Raw genomic sequence first — 26,959 nt, forward strand, 5'->3', positions numbered from 1 at the left:
AACAGTGATCTTGCCACTTGGGCACAACCAACTGTGATCAGTAGTTGTTGATGGACAGTAAAAGTCCTTGGAGGAAAGACAGATCAATTTTTTTTTTTTGCCAGTCCTGGGCTTGAGCTCAGGGCCTGAGCACTGTTCTTGGACTTTCTCAAGGCTAGAGCTCTACCACTTGAGCCTCAGCACCACTTCTGGCTTTTTTTTCTATGTATGTGGTACCGAGGAATCGAACCCGGGTCTTCATGCATGCTAGGCAAGCACTTTAACCACTAGGCCAAACTCCCGGCCCCAAGACAGATCAATTTTAACAGGCCCCAGGCCTGGTATTTCCATTTGACTTCTATGCACTACTGTAGAAAGAATGCGGCAACTGTCTCGTGAACATCTGGTAGAGGAGGTGTGGTTAGCCACCTTTCTAGAGTGAAGAAAGTAAGATTTAAAAAGGTTAGGTCATTATCCAGGTTCATGCTACAAACCAGCAGAATCAAAGTGGAACCTGGGTCTCTCTTCCAACCTTCTTTCTTCTTTCTGCATTGCTCCCAGGACTGGGTGTGTTTTTCCACTGCTTCCACAGAAGGACTGTAGTTCTCAAGTGAAGTTGGCTTTGTTTATTTGGTTAGGGTTATTCAAAGGCAAGAGAACAAAATAACAATTCAGTGAGGACAGGCATTGGAGAATGTTGGAATGACTTGAGAAAGTACTAAATCAGCTACATAACTTTTTAATAGTTTTACTTTCAATAAATATATTAAAAAGAGGCATAATTTCTGAATAATTTTTCAAAAGGAAAATTTATTTTGTATTTTTTGGCGTATTAATTCCTTGGACTAGGAAGAGTTTTCTCTGGATCTCCTATCAGACTGTTGCATATAAAGATGCCCAAATATAGTATAACTTTGATAAAATGATGAGCTGCTGCTATCTTGAATTGCATTTATTCATGTCTGTATAAGACAAAACCTCAGGACATGTGTTCTGACAAAGAACTTATAAACTTATTTGTAAATTAGTTAGATGAAGTTTTGTCAAATATTAGAAAGTATCATTGTGGTATACAAGGTCTTGCATTGTTCAATTATTCAGCTGATATACATATATGTATATACATATTTGTGAAGCAGTCTTCTGTCAATATTATAGTAGCAAATGGGACAAATAGGTCTCTTACAAAATCTCACTTAAACCTTCTTAAAACTTAAGATCTGTTTAAGAGACCAGGAAAATGGTTTGGTTACCTAGTAATGAGCTAGAGTGGAAAAGAGATGATAATTGTCAGAGGGAAAATAGCAGGACAAACAGAAAATATTAGAAGCGAAAATGACCAGACTGGCTATGGGCCTTGGGAAAAGGTTGATAATAGGTTGCTTGTTAGTGTAGACATATAGGGGCAGAATAAATATGATGTTAGAATAATGGTGGAAGAGAGGGCCACGAGAATGGTATAATTCATTGTTCTTTCTCAGTTTTATTGAATTCTAGCTGCTACCAAACATCATGGTGTCATCAGGCAAAATGCAATTCAGGGGAAACTTAAAGCTACAATTAAGCATTTGGGATCCTCGGTATCTAGCAGCCATTTGACATTATAGATTTGAATAAGGTAACCAAGATGGATAATATATATGGAGCCAGGCACCAGTGGCTCACACTTGTAATTCTCATTACTCAGGAAGCTGAGATCTGAGGATCATGATTCAAAGCCAGCCCAGGCAGAAAAGTCCCCATGAGACTCTTATCTCCAATTAACCATTTGATAAACAGATATGGTACTGTGGCTCAAGTAGTAAAGTACCAGCCTTAAGTACAAAGAGGCTCAGTGACAGCACCTAGACTCTGAGTTCAAGCCCCACAACTGAAAAAAAACAAACTAACAAACAAATAACAAACAATAAACAGAGAAGAGGCAGCCTACAGCTGAGTTCTGAAACATGAAAACATCTAAAGGATAAACAACCAGGTCTGTCCACTAGTTTGGTGAAGTTGTGGCCAATGAGAAACAAAGAAAGAAAAGAGAGTGAACTATTACAAAAGTAAACTAGTGTTGTTTTCTTTTATTTTTGTTTTACAATATAATATGTGTAAAAATTGCCAAAAATCTAATTCAAATGAGAAAAGAATGTTAGTGATAATAGATAGCTCATTAATTTCACAATAGGTGTTTAGTTGAGCCATCTGACAAGACACACCAACTGGAGTGACTTTTTAGAAAAAAGAATGATATACTATGTGAAAAGTGAACTATGTAACTTGTGGGCAGAGATGGGAAGGAAAACCTGGGTAAAAGTGAAGGAAGGAGTTAAAGTGTCCAAAAAATAAATGTAATCATTATCTGATTTATGGAATGGTAACCCTTCTGTACAATACCTTAATAATCATATAATTATATGAAAAAGTGAGTTAAGAAATAAATCATCGACTAATTATAATTTTGATTGGAAAATGTATTATAAAGACTGAGAATAATCTTAGCCACCTGACTTATCTCACCCGGAGTGTAACAGGGGTTCCTAGAATAGCCTCTGCGATGTATTTACCTTTGGCCTAATAGAATGCTAAGTTTCGCTCTAAGTGACTAGCAAGGAGCATAGATTTCTTAGGACTAGAGCTTAGGATTTGTGTGGTTGTGTTGGCTAACCATATTATGTAAAATATAGGTTTATGTAATTAAGTATAAATTAAATATGTTATTAAAATCAAAATGCAATTGGTCTTACATGTCTTTGAAGTCAACATTCTGTAGATTGAACCAGAATGAAAAAAATACTTTTCTCTTGCTATTATTCTCTACATAATGAAACATAATGATTTACACAGCACTTACAATTGACTAGATGATTTAAAAATCTAGATATGATTTAGATCATATGAAAACATGTGTTTGGGTTCAAAGTAAATATTACACCATTTTATGTGTTTATTTTGGATGTTGGTATCTGGGATGGGTCCTGGATGCCATTTCTCAGGATGTTGGGATGACTGTATTTTCATGCTGATTGTTAGTCACTAATTTAAGAAACTCTGGCTTCCACTGGTAACTATGCCCTTTATTCTTTATCTTTTTCCTCTTACCCACCACAGATTCATGTATGTGATCTTTGAGTTGTATTTTTATGGATGTTGTGGCACAATGGTTTTTCACCCTTTTACTATTATTTTAATGTAGGCATTCATCAGCTTTGAGTCTTCCTTTCTCCTTTTGCTGGAAACATATAGCTTCCTCTGCCAAGCACTCCTACCATAAAGTGTCCCCGCACCCCAGGCCCAAAGCAACAAGGCAAGCTGATAATGTGCAAAATAGGAAGACAAATAAACTTTCCTCTTGTGAAGCTGCATACCTACGGTATTTTGTTATAGGAACAGAAAGCTGAAATGCTAAATGTTGTTTGAGAATTAAAAATGATAGTCTATATCTAGGAAGACAGTCAATCATCAAAGTCACTAGCTTTAAGTGAAGCTAATACCAAATTGCCTTGGATGAGAAATGGAGACACCAGAACCATGTGGAAACCTGGAGAATCATTGCATTATGGAAGCCAGACAATGTGTTAGCCTGGAGAGGATCATCTGTACTAAATCCCGCTAAGATTTCAAGTTAGCTAGTACCAAACATTTTTATCATATTAAGAGTACACACAATTGATTATTTTAGAAGGCATATTTTAGCAGAATGACTTCATAACATTGGTATTTAAATAATCATACTAGAGGTGTGGAAATAAAGTAGTGAAAGGATAATCCTTTAAAAAATTCATTGTGACAGGAAAACAAGAGAAAGGATGTTAGCTAGAAAAAAATACTAGTTGAAAAATAATATAGACCTTCTTTCTCACCTTCTTAGTGCATGAACTGGTCTTTTTTTTTTTTCCCTCCCTTGTAAGATGAGCTATTGTAGAGTCACTCTCTTAAAGACAAAGCAAAGTACAAATAGTGGCGAGCATGTCTATGTCTTTGAAAGGAAAGAAGACAAGGTTGGTTGGGTTATCTGAAGCTGATTTAAATTGTTAGAGAAAAGAGTAAATTAAGGCAGAGGAAAGACTGGACTTTGACCTGAGGAGTCATGGCTTGAAGTCATTCTTTTTCCTTCCTTTACAAGAGGCAGTGGTCACAAGACAGCAGCCCTAAAGTTGCCTTATTTTTCCTTTTATAAAACAAGTAAGAGCTGAGACATTTTTCTTCTAGCTTCAGGGATCTGTTAATTGGCTTTTCAGTAAAATTACAGAAGCAGCCTGCCTGATAATGATTGTAAATGGCAGAGACTATCAGGTTTACCTTGTGACGCCCCAGGGGATTTGTGGGGAGTGTAGACTGCACATCAGCTGCTCCAGGTCCTTTCTCTTCAGCCTGCTGTGGCTGGACTCATCTTGTAGTCTTTCAAATCTAATTAGCTCTAGGGCCTTTCTTCCCTCCTGTCCTCACTCCTTCCTCCAGCAGCCCTGGATTCTTTTCCTTATCTCCCATTCTTCTCACTCCAGAGTATTCTCCTTTCCTTGTACATACAGAAGCTGAAAGAGGAGAATCATCATTGGCTGAGCTCTTTTATTACTTTGGCCTAGAAGAATCCATTCAAGTTTGATCTACAGCTGATCCTCTTCTGGGAAAACAAGCACCAGCCTCACTGAACTCCAACCTCCTTTACAGCCTGAAAGTGAGCAGCATGGATTTTATACTCAATTAGAGGCATATGGAATGGAGTGGAGGTCTTAAGCAGAAATTACCAAGCCAAATAGCAAAATGTTGTGCAAAGTAGTTTTCATTAAAACCAATCATCCAGAGCTTGTTAACTTTCCAGAAATCCCTTTACAAAGTGTATATGAGCATCTCTATGTATGTATAGCCAGACATATGTAAACATACATATATTATGAGTTATGTGACATATGACATAGATGCCACACATAGAACATATGTTACATACACATATATGTATGTGTGTGTGTGTGTGTGTGTGTGTGTGTGTGTGTGTGGCATTTTCCTGATCTGTGTGTCCATTCAGGGGCACCTGGGATGATTCCATATCTTGATTGTAGTGAATAGTGCTACAATAATATGATTGTACTAGTGGCTTTACTGTATCCTGGTATTTAATCTTTTGGATAAACCCAAGGCAAATTGCTAGATCATAGAGTAGTTCTATATTTTTTTTGAGGAACCTCCACATTGCTTAGTGCCATAATAATGAAAACAGGCTGGTACTGGCACAAAAAAAGGCCTGAAGACCACTGAAACAGAATAAACCTCAAAATAAACCCCCAGGCCATTTAATAGACTGAAAGAATGACAGCTTCTTCAACAAATGGTGCTGCTAAACTGGAGATCCACATGCAGAAAACTTAAACTCAATCCTTATATGTCACATTGAATCAGCATCAATTTAGAATGTACTAAAGACCTTAAGGTAAGATCTAAAACCATGAAATTATCACAGGAAAGAATAGGAGAAACATGAGGGCTCTTTGTCACAGGCAGAAACTTTCTGATAAAATCCCAGAAGCATGGTAAATCAAAAAAAGACCTGATAAGTGGGAGTGCATCAAATCAAAGTTGTTGCATGGCAAAGCACAGAGCCAGCAAGCTAAAAAGACAGGCTACAGAATGGGAGAAGATTTTTTAGCTGACTACACATCAGACAATGGCCTAATATCTAGACTATATAGAAAACTGAAAAAATTAACCTTCCCCCACACCCACCAACTCCATTAATAAATGGGTTAATTAGCTAAAGAGCATCTATAGGTAACTGGCTAATAGACACATAAAGAAATGCAAATTAAAATAACGCTTAGATTCCACCTCACCCCAGTTAGAATGGACATTATCAAGAAAACAAGTGATAATAGATGCTGGTGAGGATATGGCCAAATAGAAACCCTACTATATCTTGAAGGAAATGTAAACTTGTTCTTTCATATTTTATAGCTTTTTTCATATATTTTTATTGTAATTAATAGAAGGGTTACATTATATTCACCAGATAGAAGGTGTATTACTTCACATACATTGATACCCTTTCTCATGTATGGTCCCATTTCCTCCCCCCGCACCGCTCATGTTGTTTTCCCCCCTTCCCTATCAAATTTCAAATAACCAATCAAGCATATATACAATATATCAGATAACAAGGTGATATCAGAGCCCAAGGTTTCTACTGATTATGACAAATAATGGAAACCACTGAGCCTATGTTCCTTTGAGTCTGGCTTACTTCACTTAATATGAAGTCTTTCCATTTCCTTACAAATGGGGCAATGTTGTTCTTTCTGACAGCAGTATAGAATTCCATTGTGTATAAATACCACATCTTGTATATCCACTCATCAACTGAGGGACATCTGGTTTGGTTCCATATCTTTGCGATGGTAAATAGTGCTGCAATGAACATCGTGGTGCTAGTGGATTTAGTGTATCCTTGTTTCTGGACGATTGGGCAAATGCCAAGTAGTGGAATTACTGGGTCATAAGGGAGTTCTATATTTAGTCTTTTGAGGCACTGTCATACTGCTTTCCATAGTGGTTGGACGAGTTTGTACTCCTACCAGCAGTGTAGTAGTGATCCCTCCTGGCCACATCCCCTCCAGCATCTGTTGTTATTAGATATCTTGATCCTGGCCATTCTAACTGGAGTGAGGTGGAATCTTAGCGTTGTTTTGATTTGCATTTCTTTTATGGCCAGAGATGTCGAGCATTTCTTCATGTGTCTATAGGCCATTTTTGTTTCTTCTTCAGAAAAGTCTCTCTTTAAGTCTTTGGCCTATCTTTTAATGGGATGGTTGTTTCTTTGGAGATTAATTTGGGAGTGATTTAATTTTTGGAGCTCTTGATATATTTTAGATATAAGAACTTTGTCCGTTGTATGGTTAATGAAAATCTTCTCCCACTCTGTAGGCTTTCGAGTTAATTTGCTAACTATGTCCTTTGCCATACAGAAGCTCTGCATTTTAATGCAGTCCCACTTATCCAGACTTCCTCTAATTTGTTGTGTTCCTTGGTCCTTATTAAGAAAGTTTCGACCTGTGCCAAGGAGACCTAGTATATCTCCTATTTTTTTCTTGTAAAGTTTTCAGTGTATCTGCTTTTACCTTAAGGTCTTTGATCCATTTGGAGTTAATCCTAGTGCAGGATGACAAAGAAGGATCCAACTTTAGTTTTCTGCGGGTTTAACCAGTTCTCCCAGCACTACTTGTTGACTTGTTGAAGAGGCTGTCTTTCTTCCATTCTATTTTTTTTGCTCCCTTATCAGGCCATAGGTCTGTGGGTTAATATCTGGGTCCTCAGTTCTATCCCATTGGTCTTCAGCCTGTTCTTGTGCCAGTACCCAGCTGTTTTTGTCACTATAGCTCTGTAATAGAGTCTAAAGTTTGGTATTGAAATTCCTCCTGTGCTGTTCTTTCTGCTAAGAAGTGTTTTTGCTATATGGGGTCTTTGTTTGTTTTACTACATTTTAATCCTTCTCAAGATATTGGTATTAGTATTAAAATTGATATATATATATACATCAAGAATATATATAATCCAATTCTTTTATCAACACTGTTGTTTTATATTTGTCAAGTTTTGGAGTTCGTTCTGCTTCTACCGAAATATAACTTTTATTAGTTCTTTCATACAGATCTCTTTTATATACTTTGTTAAACTAGTCTCTTGATTGGCTAGTTTAGATAGTATAGCACACACATTTTTATATCTTTTGTTATGTTTCCCACAATATCTTGATGTTACAGGACCCTAATTATTATTATTGTTATTATTATTAATGTTATACTTTCTTATAGAAACCTGATTTTTTCTAGATATGAATATGGGGAACTGTGCAGGTAAATTTAACCTTCCTGTCCATGACTTAGTGGACTTCTTAAATCTTATTAATGTTGTCTTCTATCAATTCTAAAAAAAAAATGGGTTTTCAGTTTCCTTGTTCTACAGTATAGAGTTTAAGTATTTGCATATTTACATTTTTGTTCTTTCTGCCATGGCTTTTTATGTCTTTATTTATCTATATATCCTGTATTTTATATGCATTCTTGAGATGTTGTCTATATTTATAACAACTTAAATATTGAATTTTTAACTCTTTCTGAAAGCTTTGATTCAATTTCTTCTGTTCATTTTTCATAGTTTCTGCTTTCCTTATGAGTTTTAGTCATATTTTAACCATTTTGTCATATCGAACATATCACAATATGATTCAGATTGCTCTAACATCCACAGTAACCTTTGTCTCCTGTCTTTCACATTTGAGGATAATTCCCTGCCGGCATTTGTGTGTGTGTGTGTGTGTGTGTGTGTGTGTGTGTGTGTGTGTGTGTCTGTGTGTGTTATACTATGATCTTCATGGTCTACTTTTCCTTTTTTTCTTGAGTTTCAAATTTATTTTCTGTTTTCCTGAGGAATCCTGTGAGCTTAGAAACCAGTTTTAGCTGAGTTGTAGAAAGCTTCCCTGAAAAGGACTATTATTTTATTACCTCAGCAAGTCACTAGACTATAATCAGATTTGTTCTCCATTACTTACTTTCTCTACATTGAATTTCTGCCACATATGATGTAACTATATAAGCGCATGACATAAACTTGGGGATCCAATTTCTCATGCTGAACATTTTTCATACCCATATGGCTATGCCAATGTAAATTTTCTTGCCCTCTTTTTGGGACAGTGAAGGAAGTCCATATACCCTTTCCTATATGGATTTGTCCTTCCAGTCAATGGTTTATTTGGGTCTTGACTCTCATCTGCATCTTATGGTTCCCATGATGTTATAACCTCAACTTTTGGCTAAGTGGTCATGCATAGCAGGCACAGCTCCGACTTACTACTTCCCCTTTGCTTCTGCCTGGAGTTTGCATTTCTTTTAAGAACTGTTGTGCACTTTAACTTCTTATGTTACAGTTTACCTAGCATTTCAAATTTTTGAACTTTTGAATTAAATTAGTTCTACTTCTGAAACCACAAATGCCAAAATGATCGTTGGAAATGCAAAATGTATCATTCACCCCATTATTTAGAGATTTATGGTGCAGTTAGAATCAAATATGAAGGTTTCTTACAATACAGAATGTTTTTTCTCAACCAGACCCTGCCTATCATTCCAGTCTCATTTCAGATTTATTCATGATGTTTAAACCACATCAGCTTGCTTTCCTATTTTCTGCTTCTTCAAGTGTATGTTCCATGAAGAAAGCAATGTTGTCTTGGCTACAGCTCAATCATCAGTATCTAGTACTGTGCCTCTTCAGTGTTAGAAAAGAAATACATGAATTGAGCAAATGAAGATGGATTGATTTTCAGGATCATCCAAGTTCAATGTTCTACTTTTGAAGTAAAAAATAAAAAAGCTGAGAAACACTTAAGAACTTTTCCAAGTTAAAAAACTTTCAATATGAAATAAAACCTCCCCACTTCCTTTTGATGACTGCTCCTCTTCTAGCTATAGAAATTTTATGTTGGATGGATGGACAGATTATAAGGTGATTCATCATTTTCTTCCAATGTAGTTGATTTATTTGTGGTATATATCATGAACATTTCCTGAAGAATGGGTCTGTGGCTTTTTGTCTCATTTTGAAAGTGCTAAAGTTAAAAAAAAAAACATATATTGACTGGTAAGTTCCTTACATGGCTATCTTTGTATTTATATTGGTTCTACTATTTGTACATATTAAACAGTTACAAATGGTATACTGATCACAAGAATCTGATATAAGGGGTTGTGTTTGAATGTTGCTACTTATAGCTGAAAGACAAGATTTTTGTAGCTTCAGAATCACAGAATGAAGTTACAGATATTCTGATGATTTTATTTATTGAGACTTGAAGTATAAGTGATTATAGAGATGTTCCTAATATGCATTCCTATAAAATATAGGAAAATAAATATTTTTTCATTCAACTTATACTACCCTGTTGGAAGTGAAATCATTTGTGTGCCAGGTTTTTACGCATGCAAAATGAAGCTGAGGTACTAAAGGTATTGATGATGTATGTGTGGCTATTGTGTGTGGATCTTGAGAATCCACAGAGATAATTTCTGTCTCAGAACATTTGGCCTAATGGTAGAGTGCTTGCCTAGCAAGCACAAAGTCCTGGGTTTGATTCCTTGGTACCACATACATAGAAAAGCTGGCTACTCTGCCTCCAGTGGGAAAACACTAGACTTGAGGAAAACCCAAGGACAGTGCTCAGGCCCTAAGTTCAAGCCCAGGACTGGCAAAAAAAGAGAAATATTCCATTAAATCATATGCATATATAACATATATATATATATATCAACCAGAGTATATAATTGAAAAAGGGGATAAAAACTACTTGTGTGTGTGTGTGTGTGTGTGTGTGTGTGTGTGTGTGTGTGTGTGTTGTAGGGCTTGAACACTGGGCCTGGGAACTGTTCCTGTGCTCTTCAGCTCAAGGCTACCACCCTACCCCTTGAGCCACAGTGCTACTTCCAGTTTTCTAGTGGTTAATTGGAGATAAGAGTCTCATGGTCTTTAGTGCTTGGGCTGGCTTTAAACAGTGATCCTCAGATCTCAGCCTCCTGAATAGCTAGGATGACAGGCGTGAGCCACTGTGCTCAGCTGAAAACTACTTTTGTAGTAAATATTCTTGTCATGTCTTCCTTGGCTGTGAACCAACCTTCCCTTCTCTAGTATAGCTATGGTAACAAACAACTTCTTAGTCTTTAGTATTCAGAATGCCATAGTCAAGATTGAGTCCATCATATATTTTAATCAGAATTGAGACCATCATGTATTTTGATCAGAATTTGAAAGTCAGGGTCAGAAAGTTGAGCCTTTGATATTTGTATAATTCTACATCTACATTAGAACTGCAGTTAGTTTTATCTTGCCAGTGTATATGAAAAGACAGTCTAAGAAAATGGAGCAGAATCAAGGTGCTTTAGACAACTTTGAAGAAAGAAAGAAAGAAAGAAAGAAGGAAAGAAGGAAAGAAAAGGAAGGAAGAAAGAAAAGCAAGCAAGCAAGCAAGGAAGGAAGGAAGGAAGGAGAAAGAATTTCCTTAGTCTTTAGTAATTTCACTCAGGATTAATCTTTTTACCATAAGTTTGTCTCCATTACCATCAAAGTTTAATTTTGGAAAAAAATGTATTTCCTAGGTTTGTAAAATTTACTAATACAACTTCTTTATTCATATGTTTAGAAGTATAAAATCTTCAAGTACTATAGTTAAACTAAGTTTTAATGTTAATTTAATAACTTACTAGGTAAATACAATAACTTGGGCAAATGGTTACACATAAGAGGCTCTATGGAAAGCTCAGAATATTACAGTTCTTCAGAAATTCTAAGTCAAAATAAGTGCCAGGAAATGCAAGGGGTTAGGGGTAGAAGTTGAGATTAGATGAATGAAGAAGGGTAGGGAAGTCAAGAATTTATTGTATACATCATAAAATTAAAAAAAATAAAAGAAGGGTGGGACAAAGAGGAGTGAAAATGTAGAAAGAATCAAGATGCATAAATTGCTTTGTTAAATGGCAAAAAATGCAATCTGTATTCTAAAAATTTAAGAAAAATGAAAAAGTGGGTTGGGAGGGGTGAGTGAGAACATTTAAAGAGATGACATTGATCAATCTGCACTGCATTCATATACTGGTTTTTAATATTTTAATATTTTTTCTTTTTTCAGTCCTGGGGCTTGTACTCAGGGCTTTCTCAGGGCTAGAGCTCTACTACTTAAGCCTCAGAACCACTTCCAGCTTTTTCTGTGTATATAGTACTGAGGAATTGAACACAGGCTTTCATACATGCTAGGCAAGCACTCTACAACATGGCCAAACTCCCAGCATCATAAACTGTTTTGTTCACTACCAATTCCTTTTTTACTACTTAAAGAAAATTAAAATATTCGAAAATCAATTTGGATATCTATTCCAAAGAATTATTTGCTGCTTATCTGAAGTTCAAATGTAACAATGTTCTTGTAGGGGACATAGTTTTGTCCTTTATAAAATAGGAATAATAGCACTATGTCACTACAAATGCTAATAACATAAGGGATAGAATTTCAACTATTTATGAGAAACTTTGTTTACTTTTCCCTTCCTAACTACTTAGGTCTCATGGATAGTATGAAAAGCCTTTGCTTACCAAGATCATCATTATAAAGACCACCAACTGGGATTATATCCTAGCTATGTTGAACTTTTGCTTATTATGTTAGCAGAGTCATATCTAGATGGAAATGAGTAATTAAAGGTAAAGTTTATAGAGATGTGGATTGGTTTACTGTGGAATATAGGATATAGAATACAGGGAAATATTTTAAGCAACTACAACGATGTCCCTATTCTTAAATTAAGATATGGAAGATTATCTATTTCAATACACTTGACTTCCCCTAGATATTCCACTCAAGGTAAAATGGTATCATAACATTAATTTTTTGCAGTACTAGGGTGCTTGCTAGGCAAGTGCTATATAGCACTTGAGCCTTTTTTTTTCCTTTAGTTATTTTTCAGATAAGTCTTCCCACCAGGCCACCCCCAGGCTCAATATTAGAAAGAGATCCTCCTTCCAATAGCCTCTGATGTCCCTGAGATGACCCAGGTGTGCCTCACAGTCAGCTATTGATAGAGACAGGGTCTTCTTGATAGCATTTACTCAGGCTGGCCTTGAACTACAATCTTCTCCACCTCCATCTCCTGAGTAGCTGGCATAGCAGGCACCAACCATCCTATCGGGCCTCCTATGTGTCATATACACCTAGACATAGTAACTAATAAATTAACTGTCAGTTCCAGCCAGCATGTCTTCCATCCAGATAATTTTTAAAATGTAGTTCAAGCCCAAGCTTGCCCATATTCTGGCCAAGGAAAACAGAACACTAAACATTCCTTATAGTATTTACAATATGTTTATTTATCACACAAGATCCTGTAGGATAAGATTAGTTTTTTGTCTCTACCCAAAGAGACTGGGCTTCCTGATGAACCACCAAGCAGTGGGCACAAAAATGGCATGCTTCCATTTTTATTTTCTTTATGCAGATTCGCCATCCCAGGAGATGTCTCCTCAGTGCAGGTTAGAAGCTCATGTTGAATACGAGTGGATCTAGTTTTAGGTTGGAGTCAATACAGCACCTTCTTCCTGCACGTTTTCATTTTCATTTCCTTTCACATTTTCACCTGGCTGTTTATTGTCTAGCACTGTTTGATGAGATTCAGAAAGCTGGCTAGTACTTGACTCCAAAGGGTAAACTTGTGAATAGAACATGTGGAGTGATTTCTCTTCCATCAGGTCAGTTGTTGTTGAATGATCCACGTCGAGATGTGACTCGGATGTCAGTGGCGCTATATTTAAAATTTCACATGGAGGTCGTGTTTTAGAAACATCACCATCTTTTTTGTAACAATTAACATTGAAGGGAATGGCACAAAACACTAAGTCAGAGGGCATCAGCTTAAACTGGATTGATGGCCTGGTAATCACAAACCTGCAAGGAAAGCCAAACATGCATTCTGAGTGCCTGCAGCTTGGTCAGGGCAAAAACTGGCAGTAACTAAACTAAAGACACTGATTTTCTAAGCCAGAGAGGAAACACTTTTGTTTGTCTACCTACCACTGCTTCGGAATAATAACAACACAATAGAAATCCTAGAACAGGAATTAGATGTCCTTCTATCCCTGCCGCTGAAATCAACCTGTCTAGCCTTACACATGACATATTTTGCCTCTCTGGGCCTTGTGGTCATCTTCATAGTAATAGAAGAAAAAGAAGTCTGGTTTTGACTAGTTTTTGTTTGTTTAATTTCCTTTTACTTTTTTGGTGGCACTGGGATTTGAACTTAGGACCTTATAGTGAATAGGTGCTCTACAATACGAGCCATACTTCAAGCCCCCTTTTGCTTCGGTTATTTTTCTGATAGGGTTTCATGTTTTTGTGCAGGACCAGCCTCAGACTGTAATCATCTTCCCATAGTCTCCAACATAACTATGATCACAGAAAAGTACCACCATATTCAAACTTTGGGTCAGTGAAGTCTAGCTAGGATTTTGCCTGGAGTGGCCTTGAACTACAGTCCCTCTGATCTTCAACTCCTAAGAAGTTGGGATTACAGGCATGAATATTATGCATTACCCCTAATGACTTTAATTTGTGTCACACTGATTATTTCTTCAGTCTTTGTCAAGCAAAAATATTACATATACTCCAGATAATTTAACTTGGATTAGGTATAATCTAATGTTTCTGCTACCAAATTTCACACTGAATATATCATGGCTAATGAATAAACAATTATAATTTTTAAAGTTCCATTTAAAACTGGTAAGGAAAGTCAATATCAAATAATGTGAAAGGACAATGAGAGCCTGGGCCTATATAGGAAGGCTTAGAAGAGAAGCAAGATGCCTCTGAAAGATTTCAGGCACAGAGGCAGGATAACCATGCCTGATATATCCTGTCCTTCATTGTTGAAGGCCCAATCTTCCCTCCTCTCCTAAACAAATCTCAAAGCTGACCTTCCTTCACTGATAATCTACCCATTATTATTTTTCACTGAGTCCCCCATAATTCCTATTCTGTTTTAAACTATATTAGCATAATTACATTTTTCCTTTAAAACAGAGACTGGTATGAGAGACACAGAGATACAGATAGAGATTGAGAAAGAAAATGAATACACACACGTATGTATGTATGTATGTATGTATGTATGTATGTATGTATGTATGTATGTATCTACCTATCTACCTATCATGCTTACCAGAGCTGCTTTCAGAACATTCCTCCTCTTCTCCCACTGCCTGTGAGGTGAACTTTGTAAAGCCATATTGACTCATCATTTTTGCCTAGAGACCACATTGATCTAGGTCTTTACCACTTGTTCTACACTTTCTTTCAAACCCTGGCACCACCATCATTTTTTATGCCTGAAGTGTCTTTGTGGGTTTACTATTTGAACATTCCATTTCTCTGACTTCCACAATGATCTGTCTTTGTCTCCAAACCTCCTCCATCCCATCTCAAATATTTTCAGCTTCCACAACTTCCCTCCACTCTTTTTCACTCTCTTACTCTAAATACGATCCCTCTTCACCAGGATTTCAGTCCTTTTCCTTTTTTATTACAGTTTAGTAGTGCTTCACAAACTCTCAGGGAACCTCCTTTTGATGCCTCTCTACAGTTAATCTTAACTTTTCCATTTTTTCAACTCTACATATTGCTGGCTCCATCTCCTTTCTCTAGAGTGTTACACACTGAGAAATCTTGGTGCTAACAAAAAGATGCACTAACTACACCGCTCACTCAGAATTATACATCTTAGTATCTGTTACTTTTTCCTTTCATTAGCAGAGATTTATTTCTTTTACTTGAGACTACTCTACCGCATTTGGCATCCTGTCTTTTCTATGGAATGGATTCTATCCATATATCTCCCCACTATCATTTTTAATGTTTTCTCTATTGGCTATTATTACCACTATAAGAATCTTGGCTTGATCTTACGCAATTGTGTTATCTCTAGATTGTATCCTCTTATACCCTCCACATATATTTCCTGTTTCCCCTACTGATGATCAAATGTCTTTTTAATAAAATTGAAATATACACAAATGGGATACATGATTTATAAGTATAAAACCCAGCGGCTACAAAGAAACACCCAATAAATCTGTACTTAATGATATCAGTGGAAAATAAGCAAATCTCTTAGCTTTAGAAAGCTGCATGGCCATGAATAAGAGAAAAAATAACTCTTATTTAAAGCCTAGGTTTCAGTTTTCATTGGGGACAGAAACTATATTCTACTTTGAGCCCTGGTTGTAATTAGGGTCCAATAGTAGTAAGACACATGCTTTCTTATTCCCATATCATTATCTGTATCTCTAGCATCTTCCATGTAATTGCCAGCCCTGAGCTGTAGGTTTATATATCTCTTCCACACTGAATGAAGTAGTTTTTGGTTAGGTGGCTTGCACTTTCCCAACCAGTATACTCCCCTTCTATGTTCTGGATTATTCTCTTCATCATCTATCATGCGGTAGAGGCCAATACATAGGATTCCAAAATTATCTAATGAACCACAAAACAGTTGTCCAAAGGTTCTTCTTGGCTGGGGAAAGAAGAAAAGACACAGGTCTCTTATGTATTTTCTTAAAGCAAAAAATCCACTTACTTGAGGGTCTTTTGGCATCTTTTTTCAGATGTCTGACAGACCTGATTGCATATTGTAGCATGTTTATGTGGCAGTGTCAAAGTAGCTAGATAGATGTCGTTATGAAACTCATAGTCCTGGCATTGGTTTTGTTTTTTTTTTTTATCATTCTGGTTCTTTCAAGAGGCTCTGATAGATGTGGTGTTCTTATGTTTGTGTTGAGTATTACTACAATTTCTGTTTTAGCATCATTGATAACTAGTGATGGGCAACAAGATATGATGATTTTTGTTTTTATTTGGTTGTGGGGCTTGAACTCTGGGCCTGGGCTTAGTCCCTGAGCTCTTCAGTTTAAAGCTAGCTCTCTACCCCTTGAGCACAGTGCCACTTCTGGTTTTCTGGTGGTTAATTGGAGATAAGAGTCTCGTGGACTTTCATGCCCAGGCTGGCTTTGAACAGTGATCCTCAGATCTCAGGCTCCTAAGTATTTGAGATTACAGCCATGAGCCATCGGTGCCTGGCTGAAGTTCAGGTTTCGAGGCATATAATAGATTGGGAATTCACATGACTTCCAAGGAGTCATCTTCTTATCCCATTCTAACATTGACACAGTTTCCAGCTCTCTTCCTGGTCCTACACTCAACAGGTGGAAAGGTCATATAGGTTCAAGAAGATTAAAAGAGAAGTGTATTCAGTTCACCAGTTCCTTAGAAGAGCAGGAAAGTGAGGACCAAACACATATGGAGGAAGGAGAGGAGTAAAGGCCAATCTACTCTTGATTTTCATAATAGCCAGTGGTCATCAGCAGTTTCCTGGGTTTAGCATCCCTGTATTGTTCATCCTAGAAAGCTATTGGGAGCCCAGGACTACCAATGGACAAAGGGCCACACTATACTGTGTGTGATCCTTCATTATGGTGTTTGCACCTGGAATTAGATGCACAAGGAGCTTTTTTGGTAACACAAATGAAAACATGCTAGGCATGGAGATTTAAAATATGCTCCTTACAAAAAAGCCTCTGCTAATGTACTCTGAACCAACAGAAGATGTTTACTTGTGAAGGTCTGTACCAAATAACACCAACCAGATATACGTAGTATCAATCAGAGCTAAGCCAAATGGATTGATTCCGGAATATCCACAATTGCCATTTTCCAGAATTGCTTTTGCCCTTGATACAATCTACAGCACAGTGGGATAAGCAAACTCAAGTGTTTTCAACTTGGTAGAGCCAAAGAAAATTCTATGATCCCATCTCAGAGCTCTGTCTGATTGACCCCAGCAGACTACTTTAGCATTTCACAAACAGCCTAGCAAACCCTAGGTCAGATCCTCTCATATGCACTTTGCGATGAGCTGGTTGATATCAAAGCCTTAGGTAAGCGCTTGCTTTCTGTGGGTTTCTTGATCTACTGAGTGTAAATAATACTGTCTATCACATAAATCCATGAATATATTAAATGGGTCAAAAACTAGATAAACACATGGAACATAGAAAGCACTACCTATAATAATTGGTATTAATACCCTTCTTAAAGTACAGCTATCAGAGGATGTTTTAGTTCATTTTATGCTGCTGTGACTGAATCCTGAGACTGGGTAATTCATTTAAAAAATAAATAAATCATAACATTTCTTACAATTCTGGAAAAGTCCTGGCATTTCTGGAAAACCCACAGTGAAGAGGCCAGTATGAGCAAGGACCTTTTGCGGAATCATCCCACGAAGAAGGCAGAAAAGCAGGACAGCATATGTGCAAGGGAAAAGGGATGCAGGCTGAACCCATCCATTTGTGAGAAGCCCCCTTGCATAATAACTAAGCTACTACTGCAGTAATGACATCCATATCCGGATGACTCAATCATCCCTAAAGATCTCACTCAGACACATCATTGTAGTGGGAGCTGAATTTTCAATACAGAAAGTTTGGAGTCATGTTCCCACGACAGTAGCATCCGAAGCATGACGTTATAGGCATTGTAATGGAATCATTTATCTGGAAGATGAGAAGGGAAGACTGCTTTATTTATTTATTGGAAAGTTGAAAAATAAGCTTAACATATAAAAATGTACTATGGATTGTAAAATATTGTTTGAAAATAAGAGTGTATGATTGTTTTGATCGGATTATGAACTATTCCTGTGTTGGCAATCATCTATGCACCCCAATGTGTGGGAAATTCAGAGACTGTAATCTAGTAGGGGTTGACTTACTTGAATGTCTGATAAGATGGTTTGGTCTAAAGACAGAAGACCCATCTTACACCGCATCCTTCCAGATAAGAATGTAGTACTCTCAGGTAACCCGGAAAACTTCTCCTTGTCCAGATGTTGTTCCAGCTGGAAGCTTATCCCTCCTGTCACCAACATGTGAAGTAATTCCAGGACATGATAGTTGTAGAAGGCCTGAGAAACAAGGACAAGCCACGAGCAAAGTTAGAGGAGCTGACCCATGAATACTAGAGATGCTTGATTGAAATGAACATGAGGTCCATTTCAAAATATTATCAAACAAACTGCTCGCTGGTGATTTGGGTAGGACTGCTGGTTAGATAAAGTAGGGAGAAAGCAGATTCTTGTTCCTGTGGCACTTATACAAAGAAGGAAAACAAATTAGATATTAATAATGACACCAAGGATTCATCTCTTCCATGAGTGACTAGAGGTATTCGTCAAACTACAAATACCCTAATAACCATGTATATTTAGTAATGTTCACTATGAAATTTCCTTGGGGTATATTGATCTTACTGTCCCATAGTCTTGAGTGTTTTAGATGTGAATGGAATTAATATTCCTTTGGATTGTGACTTATTTGAGGCCAGGTATTGGTATTTGGATTTTCCCAAGCTCATTATGTACTTTAGCAGTTGTACGTGCTGAATTAACACATGGGCAGGGTTTCAGAATCCTAAAATCCAAATGCAAATAGAGTATGTTATGGGTCAACTGGTTTTGAGACAAGCTTGAGTCTGAATAATCTTAGTCATTTTGGCAAACTCCCTTTCTGGGAAATTCTACTGTAAACAGTACAGATTTGGCATTAAGGCACATGGAAATAACATTGTAATATATCATCTAGTGGGGTTTCTCAAGTATATTGAATATGTATTTTGTTTATATACTAAGTAATTACTTTCTTTTCTTTTCTCTAAAATTCAGAGACTTGTATTCTATCAAATGCTTTTGTATGTGTGCCAGTAGTGAGGCTTGAGCTTAGGCTTCATGATTTCACTTGGCAGTTTGCCCAAGGCTGGTGCTTTATTATTTGACCCATGTTTGTGGGACTTGCTTGTCTTCTGAAGCCGTGGTGGTGGTGGTGATGAAGAAAATGGCTTCTGGCTATGTTGCCCAGCTTGTTCTTAACTCCTGAAATCAAGTAATAACTTCTATTTCAGTATGTTGGAATTATAGCCATGCTATAATCCAATCAAATGTCAGATTATTCAAGGGATTTTGTCACAATTTTTTTTTATGTTTTCCTTTCTCCGATGTAGAATCTTTTGTTCACAATGATTATAGAGAGATTCTCCAGAATCACAAATCAGATCATGATCATCATCCACTTCCTCAAGCTAGTGTTGAGGCGAGTTGTAAAACACAAGCCTTATGATGGCCTTCAAAGCCTCCACAGTGTGGCTGTGCTGTATTGGACTCATCTCCATGGACTGTTCTCTGAAATGCACAGCTTTCCCTCTGTAGCTGCTGGAGCACATCTGTTCTCTTTCCTGCCTTTGCTCTCCAAACCCTGCATTTTCTCTCCTCAACCTGGACCTCCTCATCAAATGAGATCTTCCTCTATGATCCCGTGGGCACTGGCTTTTTCCTGCGCTTCATTCTTCTGCCTTTTGTAGTTCTATGTATGAAGTAAGTCTATGTTCAAGTATTAAATTCCCATGTCCTACATGAATGTAGGATGTTTGGGCAGCTCATCTATTTTGTTCTCAGCATCTTATGATCTTTAAAGTTAGCATATTAGCATCCACCACCTAACATTGTTTATGGGATTTCATCACTTCTATTCTACCTGTTCTTATATTCTACTTTTTTTCTCTTTGTTATTGGTTCTCATGTGTCTGGGTCATCCGGAGAGCATTAATGAGTATAGACAGCATTTGTGGCTGGGAGAATCCTAGGTGGTTCTGTCATATGTAGGCCAGAGGACATGTTTCATGGTTGTTATTGGCTCAGGCCTATAATTTTAGCTATTAGGAAACTGAGAATTATGGTTTGATTCTATCCATGCAGAAAAATATTTGAGATTCTTCTGTTTAATTAACTACTAAGAAGACTAGATTTGAGGCATGGCTCAAGTGGTAGAGTACCAGCTATGAGAGCAAAATATAAGCCAGAGTTTGAGGACCTGAGTTCAATCCCTGATATTATTTCTAACCTCTCACCTCCAAAAAAGTTCATGGTATTCAGAGGAATGACTCTGGAGTATATTCAATGAGGCAGGTGTTTTCTTAACTAAGTAACAGCAGATGACTTTTAGCTAATAAATGAATATTGCTAGTAAAATGTAAGGGTGGCTGGGGCAAGTTGACCTAAGAAATTATGTACTTGATGTGGATGAAGAGAAAATCAATATAATTTTTATGTATTTTTCAGGTTAAAAATGACTTCACCCTAGTTGTTGGACTGCAAGTGTTTCTCTTGATATGTTTCCTTTGTTCCAGACTACTCACAACAAAATCAAGCTTGGAATTGATGCCCTGACATCTGGAATAGAATGAAGAGTGCAAATCCAGGCTGAGCCACAATCCATTTAAGGAGATGTAGCCATAATACAGAGTAAGTTATGCTGATAGAATAATTCCCCACTGATTAAAGGAAAGGTGTAAATTTTAGGTTTATCCTGCTGTCCATGACTCTAAGAAAACCTGCTTTACATATTTAACTAAGAAGCTTAGCTTACCATTTCTTAAGTTTTGACGTCAAAAGGACTGTGATTCTATATTAGAGGAAATAATTGGATTTGCATGTCACCCTTATTCTGTAAGTTAATCTCATTCTTCTACTGGAATTTTCTGGTATAGTAACCCTTCTAAACTTCTTGTTCCTTCTTTATTTTTTGTTCTTTTTCTTTTCCTCTTTCATATACTTTCTTCCTCTTTGCTATCCATCTTCCTTTCTTCCTTTTTTATTGTTCTGCTCCTTTGTTCCTTGTCAAGAAAGACTGCAGATTGGAATATGCTTGGAATGTTTTCAGCCTTCTAAATGCAAATCATGTTTCTAATGGACTTGAATTTGAACTTCCAGTGTCAGAAAAGTTACAGTCCTCAGTGTTCTATCAGCTTCAAAGAAGCATAAGGTTTCTCTCAAAATTTAAAAGAACTACTTAATATTGTCAGGATCCTAGCCACTGGGCTTTTTGTCTTTTAATCCCAGGAATCTCAAAAAGCCTCAAGATTAAATATCCATTGGGAAATACTTTCAATTCACAGGGAGATTGTATGTATGTGTGATTGATGTGAGTGTATGTGGCTGAAGAATAGTAACCATCCAGGTGTGGTAGATGAAACATCATGTAACTTCTACTGGTCTCAGTTTTCTCCCCCCAAAAAGGAAATGCTAAATTCAGACTTCTTTCTGAGACATTTTTGTTATAAAGGATAATCCAGAATTTTTGACCATACGTTAACTTTTGTAGTACTGAAATCATTAGAATTATATTTCATAGGCCTATTTTCCCAGCCATGGTGATAGGAGTTTGAGTAGCTTTCTAGGGCATATCAAAGTCAATCTAATATTAAGATTGAAGATTTGTAGAAAAAAGCCAATTAGATTTTATTGGGAAAAAATCATGCTTCTACTAGGAGATAGAACTTGTAACAAAAATTATGTGAAAGTCCCAGGGAAGACATCAAATTGACAGCACAGTCAACTTCTCCTATACCTGCATATTCTCCCTTAGAGTTTATTTCAGGTGACTGGAAGGGAGAGATGAAGAGGCACCATGTGTTCAGTACAAATGGGAAGGAAAGGCGTGCTTAATATAACATGGGAAATAACCGTTCAACAAGATTGAAGTCAAGACTTGTTATTCTCATATTGTGTGAGGTGTTTTACCCCTGAGAAGTCTATCCTGAGGCAGATACATTAGTAATGCCATCCTGTTAGTGTAGGTATCATGGAAAAGAACATTACTGCCACAGTCCACAAATGGGACTCTGATATCTTGGTGCAGTAAGATGGGTAGCAGGTTGCAAGAACCAGACTGGACAATGATCTCTGGGGAGGGAGGGGTGCTAAAAGACAAAACATGTGGGGGCCAGGAATTTGGCCTAGTGATAGAGTGCTTGCCTAGCATCCACGATGCCCTGGGTTTCATTCTTCAGTACCAAATACACTGAAAAAAAAAAAACAAACCAGAAGTGGTGCTGTGACTCAAGCGGTAGAACACTGGCCTTTAGGAAATCCCAAGGACGGTGCTCAGGCCCTGAGTTCAATCTCCAGAACTGGCAAAAAAAAAAAAAACATGTAAAATGGGACACAATGACTGTCTCCTACCCTACATAAACTTTTGGGATGAATTTGGTAGACTGTTTCAAAAAAACTCTAATCATAATACTAGAAATCTTTCTTCTAATACAGTCTCACGCAGGCGCCTGGCATGAGACAAAGATAAAATGTAGAGTTTCTCTGATACCTAAGCAATCTGAGAAATGGATTCCTATAAGCCAAACAGGGAAATCACAACATTGGAGGTTGCAGGTTTCTGAAGAAAGCATTGGTTGTGGTAGTGAGGCCTGATTCTGGAAACAACAGTTAATAAAGTCAAATTGTTATTTACTCACATAGGTCAAAATGCTTTCATAACAGCATCTCCCACCTGGATATACAGAAGAATTTAATGAGGTAACATAAGCAACAGGATCAGAAAAGTCCTTGGGATGAGGCGAATGCTTGAAAGGTATTACAATTCTTTCTGTGGCAGGAATTGCTGGTGTCATAACAACAATAGAACTTGGCGGGGAGGAAGGGGGGTAAGTTGTCTAGAGGTCTATTTGGGGAAGACTTGCAACTATGAACTAGGGGAGAAGAGCTGGGTCATCAGTAGCCTTGGCCACAGTGTGTTAGAAGGGAGAGAGCCCGGAATTTATAACTGCCAGGTGACTTCAGTGGGGAGAAAGAGGTCTTTGTTCCCACATGTATGGGAAACAAAATAGAATGCTTGAAAACTTTATGAATCTACCTCCATGATTCTAAATCTTTCTAGTAAAGGGTGACATATGTTCCCATCCTCTTTGATGTAACTTAAATGAGACCAGCTAAGATCAAATGGTACCTGAAGGGGAGAATTCAATGGAATTGAAGGCTCACTATCAATTCCTGTCTGGCCTCTTTGCCCTTAGAAGGACAAATTGAATGAGTATTGTCAGGCCCAAGGGAAGGAAAGAAGAGCAACAGTACTCAAGATTACTTTTAGTGATCTAGTTCGGCACATCATTTCAGTAGCATTACAGTGTTTTTATTCTACTACACCACATATTATTCAAGAATCCATAGCTACCACAAGTAGATGATGTGTATTTTGTTGCTTCATGAATTAACCATCTTTCTGAGGACACACTAATGTAACTTATTCTTTTTCCTATCAAATTCACCATGGGCTTTAAAAGACATCTGAACCTTCCTTGCATTTTTTTTTGGGGGGGAGGAGGTCATGGGGCTTGAACTTGGCCTGGGCACTGTCCCTGAGCTCTTCAGCTCAAGGCTACTGCCCTACCCTTGAGCAAAGCCCCACTTCTCATTTTCTAGAGGTTAATTGTAGATAAGGTCCATTTGTGCCCAGGCTGGCTTTGAACCTTGATCCTGAGATCTCAGCCTCCTGAGTAGCTGGGATTACAGGCATGAGCTATCACCTGGCTAAGACATCTGAAGTTTTATGTCACTACAGTTTGTTTCCAGCAACAGACCAGTGAGTAGACCCATTGACACAATGTCTGGAAGTATCTTGGGAGTACCTCAGACTGCCCAAGGTCAAAATCATACTCATATGATGAGTGATGGAAAACATCATTTGGCTCAGGTGCCAACACCTGACTCACGACTCTCAACTTTTAACTTTCTATGCCTACTTGTGCTACATGTTTAGTCATTTTAAGTTCTATTCTTCTGACCCTTCTCTATCTATCCTGCCTGCCTGGTCTCAATATATTAGTAACATGGTCACCAAAAGCCTGATTTAGAAACCTAATACCCTATGCTGCAAGTTGCAGAGGTGGAAGCTTGGACTGTGTTTGCAAATACAACAATCTTCAACTTCCCTGCCTCCAGAACTGTGATTTAACCAAACTTCTGTTGTTTATTCATTATCTAGTCTCTGATACCTTATTATAGTAGGGTTTTTTTTTTTTGCCAGTCCTCAGGGCCTGGGCACTGAGGGCCAGCACCTCCCACTTGAGCTGTAGCACCACTTCTATTTTTTGTGGGTATTTGGTACTGAGGAATCGAACCCAGGGCTTCATGCATGCTAGGCAAGCATTCTACCACTAGGGCATGCTCCTAGCCCCATTATAGTGGTTTTAAGTATACAGAGAATCTGCCTTTCTGACCCACCCTAAATAGAATAGGCTTGACTCCTGCCTGCGTGGCCCAAGAAAGTAGGGGAGTTTAATTAAGTCTCAGGCTTAATTTAAGGCATGAAGTTGTCTGCCACTTACAAGTCTTTGAAGAGAATTGGGAGCTTAAACTCATCTAAAATGTTTCCTGTAGACAAGTCAAACTCATTGAAAGTCACTTTCTGCCAGCCATGCCAATGGTTAATTCCAGGCAAGTGAATTGACACATCAGTGACAGACAGTTCTGACAGACAGAACCACCTTCTCAGAAAAGTTACCTGACTTGGTTAAGGCTGATTGTTGCTTAGCCCTTCATTGAGTAATGTTATACTGTCACTGGAAGGAGCTATGTGTATCTCAGAACCCTGTGGTGTGTATGAGACCTTGCTGCAACTAAAATTGTCAGCCCCAGAGACATACCATGCCTCAGTCCTAAATGGCATGGATATTATGAGAGTATACATAGGTCCCAACTACATTTCTCTGCATGTATAAACTGTACCATTCAAGTATCCATATAGTTCAGGTATACTGCTTTTATGGCAAACACCTGAAGGCAGCAAGTTTATCAAACTGTGCTGCACCTTGTATACTGAAGCATCTCAACCTTCAGGTTGAATGTAAGCTTTCCCTTGAAAACTCTGTAGGAGGAATTTGAGATGATAGATTGCTTGGACACCTTTGCGAGATTTCTTGTAGTTCAAAAAGTCTTCACATTCATTCTGCAGATCTTAAGTTCAAATCCTCATACACCCCTGAGGTGCTCATACCTCACTACCTCTGCCTGGAGGCTTGACTCCCATGCTCCTTCTCAGAGATGTCTTCTAGTACCATATTGGAACTTAACACTCTTCCCTCCCCTTTGCCTTTGTTACCAGCAACCCTTCCTGGTAGTTTATTATGTCAGTGTCTTCACAAGTGCAAGCGGAGGTGGATGGAGACTCATTTGCTACTGTATTACCGGTCAGGGCTGTGTATATAGTAGCTGATCAATGACTAGATTCTAGGCATAAGAATCCTAGAATGGATGCAAGTGATCTACTTTATGCTAAAGGAACACTGAACAACTACTGTGCTACTCAAACACTTCCTACAAGAGGGGCAACATGGAGGAAGACTTGACTTAGTTCTAAATGAAACATTTCCCTTGCATCATTGACATACTTGTGACAGTTGTCCACAGACTATGAGCTGTTTGGGAAATACTAGAGAGAAGAGGAGGCAAGATCTCCTGAGCTCTGACACCAAGGGTACTGGGTTGCTAACGGAAACAAGAAACTGCAAGTCCAGCACTCATTACTTCCTGCCATCAGGGCTTTCATTTCCAAGGTCCCAAAGTTTGTAGCGTTCCTACATGAACATCATACTTCTTTCATCTAGTCATGACAGGAAATGGTGAACTAATGTATGTGAGTATAGGTTTGGGTTTGGGAACTGGAAGTTGTTATCGACTCAGCCTACACCCACCCACTCACCTCTCCACAAGATGATTCAGTATTGGGACAATGTGGCTTGGATACACTTACCGTAGCCAAGAGGGAATCCAAGAAACTTCCAGAAAAGACAGCACCTGTGGCAAAGGAGGTGCTGAGATGCAGGCTGGTTCCTGTGAGAGTCCCTTCCAGTCCACCAAGTTGCTCAATGAAGTGGATGTTGGAGGGATTTTCTGTAAGACACAAAGAAATGAAAAGAATATGAAGCTGTGGGGTGCCATATTGGGCAGCCAAATGTCTCCACTGCTCCAAGGACCAGTAGAAGCGCTGAGGTCTATGGATCTCTCCCTATTTCAGTATTCTTGTGTACTTTACGAAAGGTAGGCCTGCCCTTCAGTTTTGTGTCCTCTTTTCGGAACCTTCACTTTCAAGCAGTTATTCTCCAGGAAAAGGTATGGGTTGTCAGCTTTATGATAACTGCTTGAAAGTGAAGGTTCGAAAAGAGGACAACAAACTGAAGGGCAGGCCCTACTTTAGTCAAGTACTTACAAGGATATACCTGAATAGGAGAGGTCATTGCCTCAGGTTCTATGGTCCTTGGGAGTGGAGACATTGGCCTGCAATATGGAAACACAGCTTCAATCCATTTATAGTCCTTTTCATTACTTCTGTGTCTTACAGAAAATACCTCCAACCACTCCCACCCTTCATAGAGCAACTTGGTTGGACTGGACAGGGACTCTCACTGAACCAGTCTGCATCTCAGCACCTCCTCTTGCCACAGGTGCCTGTCTTTTCTGGCAGCCCTTTCTTGGACTATACTTTAAAGTAGAAGGACATGGAGAATCCTTGTGGA

General features: G+C 38.1%; 1 protein-coding gene and 1 long non-coding RNA gene across 7 annotated transcripts in view; one reads left to right on the forward strand and one right to left on the reverse strand.

Moving 5' to 3' along the window:
• LOC150049120 (uncharacterized) overlaps positions 1-26,959 on the forward strand; it is a 57,789-nt gene that overhangs the window by 13,712 nt on the left and 17,118 nt on the right. For 5 of the 6 annotated variants that reach the window (XR_016539019.1, XR_016539020.1, XR_016539018.1 and 2 more), the window contains 3 exons: positions 4,497-4,642; positions 20,783-20,897; positions 22,908-23,019. This is a non-coding gene — a long non-coding RNA (uncharacterized LOC150049120). Of the gene's footprint in view, positions 1-4,496; positions 4,643-12,060; positions 12,202-20,782; positions 20,898-22,907; positions 23,020-26,959 lie in introns of all 6 variants that reach the window. The other variant, XR_016539022.1, reaches the window with a different exon arrangement.
• Kcnu1 (potassium calcium-activated channel subfamily U member 1) overlaps positions 12,903-26,959 on the reverse strand; it is a 123,283-nt gene continuing 109,226 nt past the window's right edge. The window contains exons 24-27 of the mRNA XM_090353930.1: positions 26,197-26,336; positions 18,318-18,509; positions 15,937-16,061; positions 12,903-13,438 (exon numbers count right to left, since the gene is read on the reverse strand). Coding sequence (XP_090210056.1) covers positions 13,063-13,438; positions 15,937-16,061; positions 18,318-18,509; positions 26,197-26,336 — 833 coding nt within the window. The 3' untranslated portion in view covers positions 12,903-13,062. The remainder of the gene's footprint in view (positions 13,439-15,936; positions 16,062-18,317; positions 18,510-26,196; positions 26,337-26,959) is intronic.

Source organism: Megascapheus bottae, chromosome 20 (assembly GCF_031878675.1).
Source record: "Megascapheus bottae isolate mThoBot1 chromosome 20, mThoBot2.hap1, whole genome shotgun sequence".
In the NCBI taxonomy this organism is placed as follows: domain Eukaryota; kingdom Metazoa; phylum Chordata; class Mammalia; order Rodentia; family Geomyidae; genus Megascapheus; species Megascapheus bottae.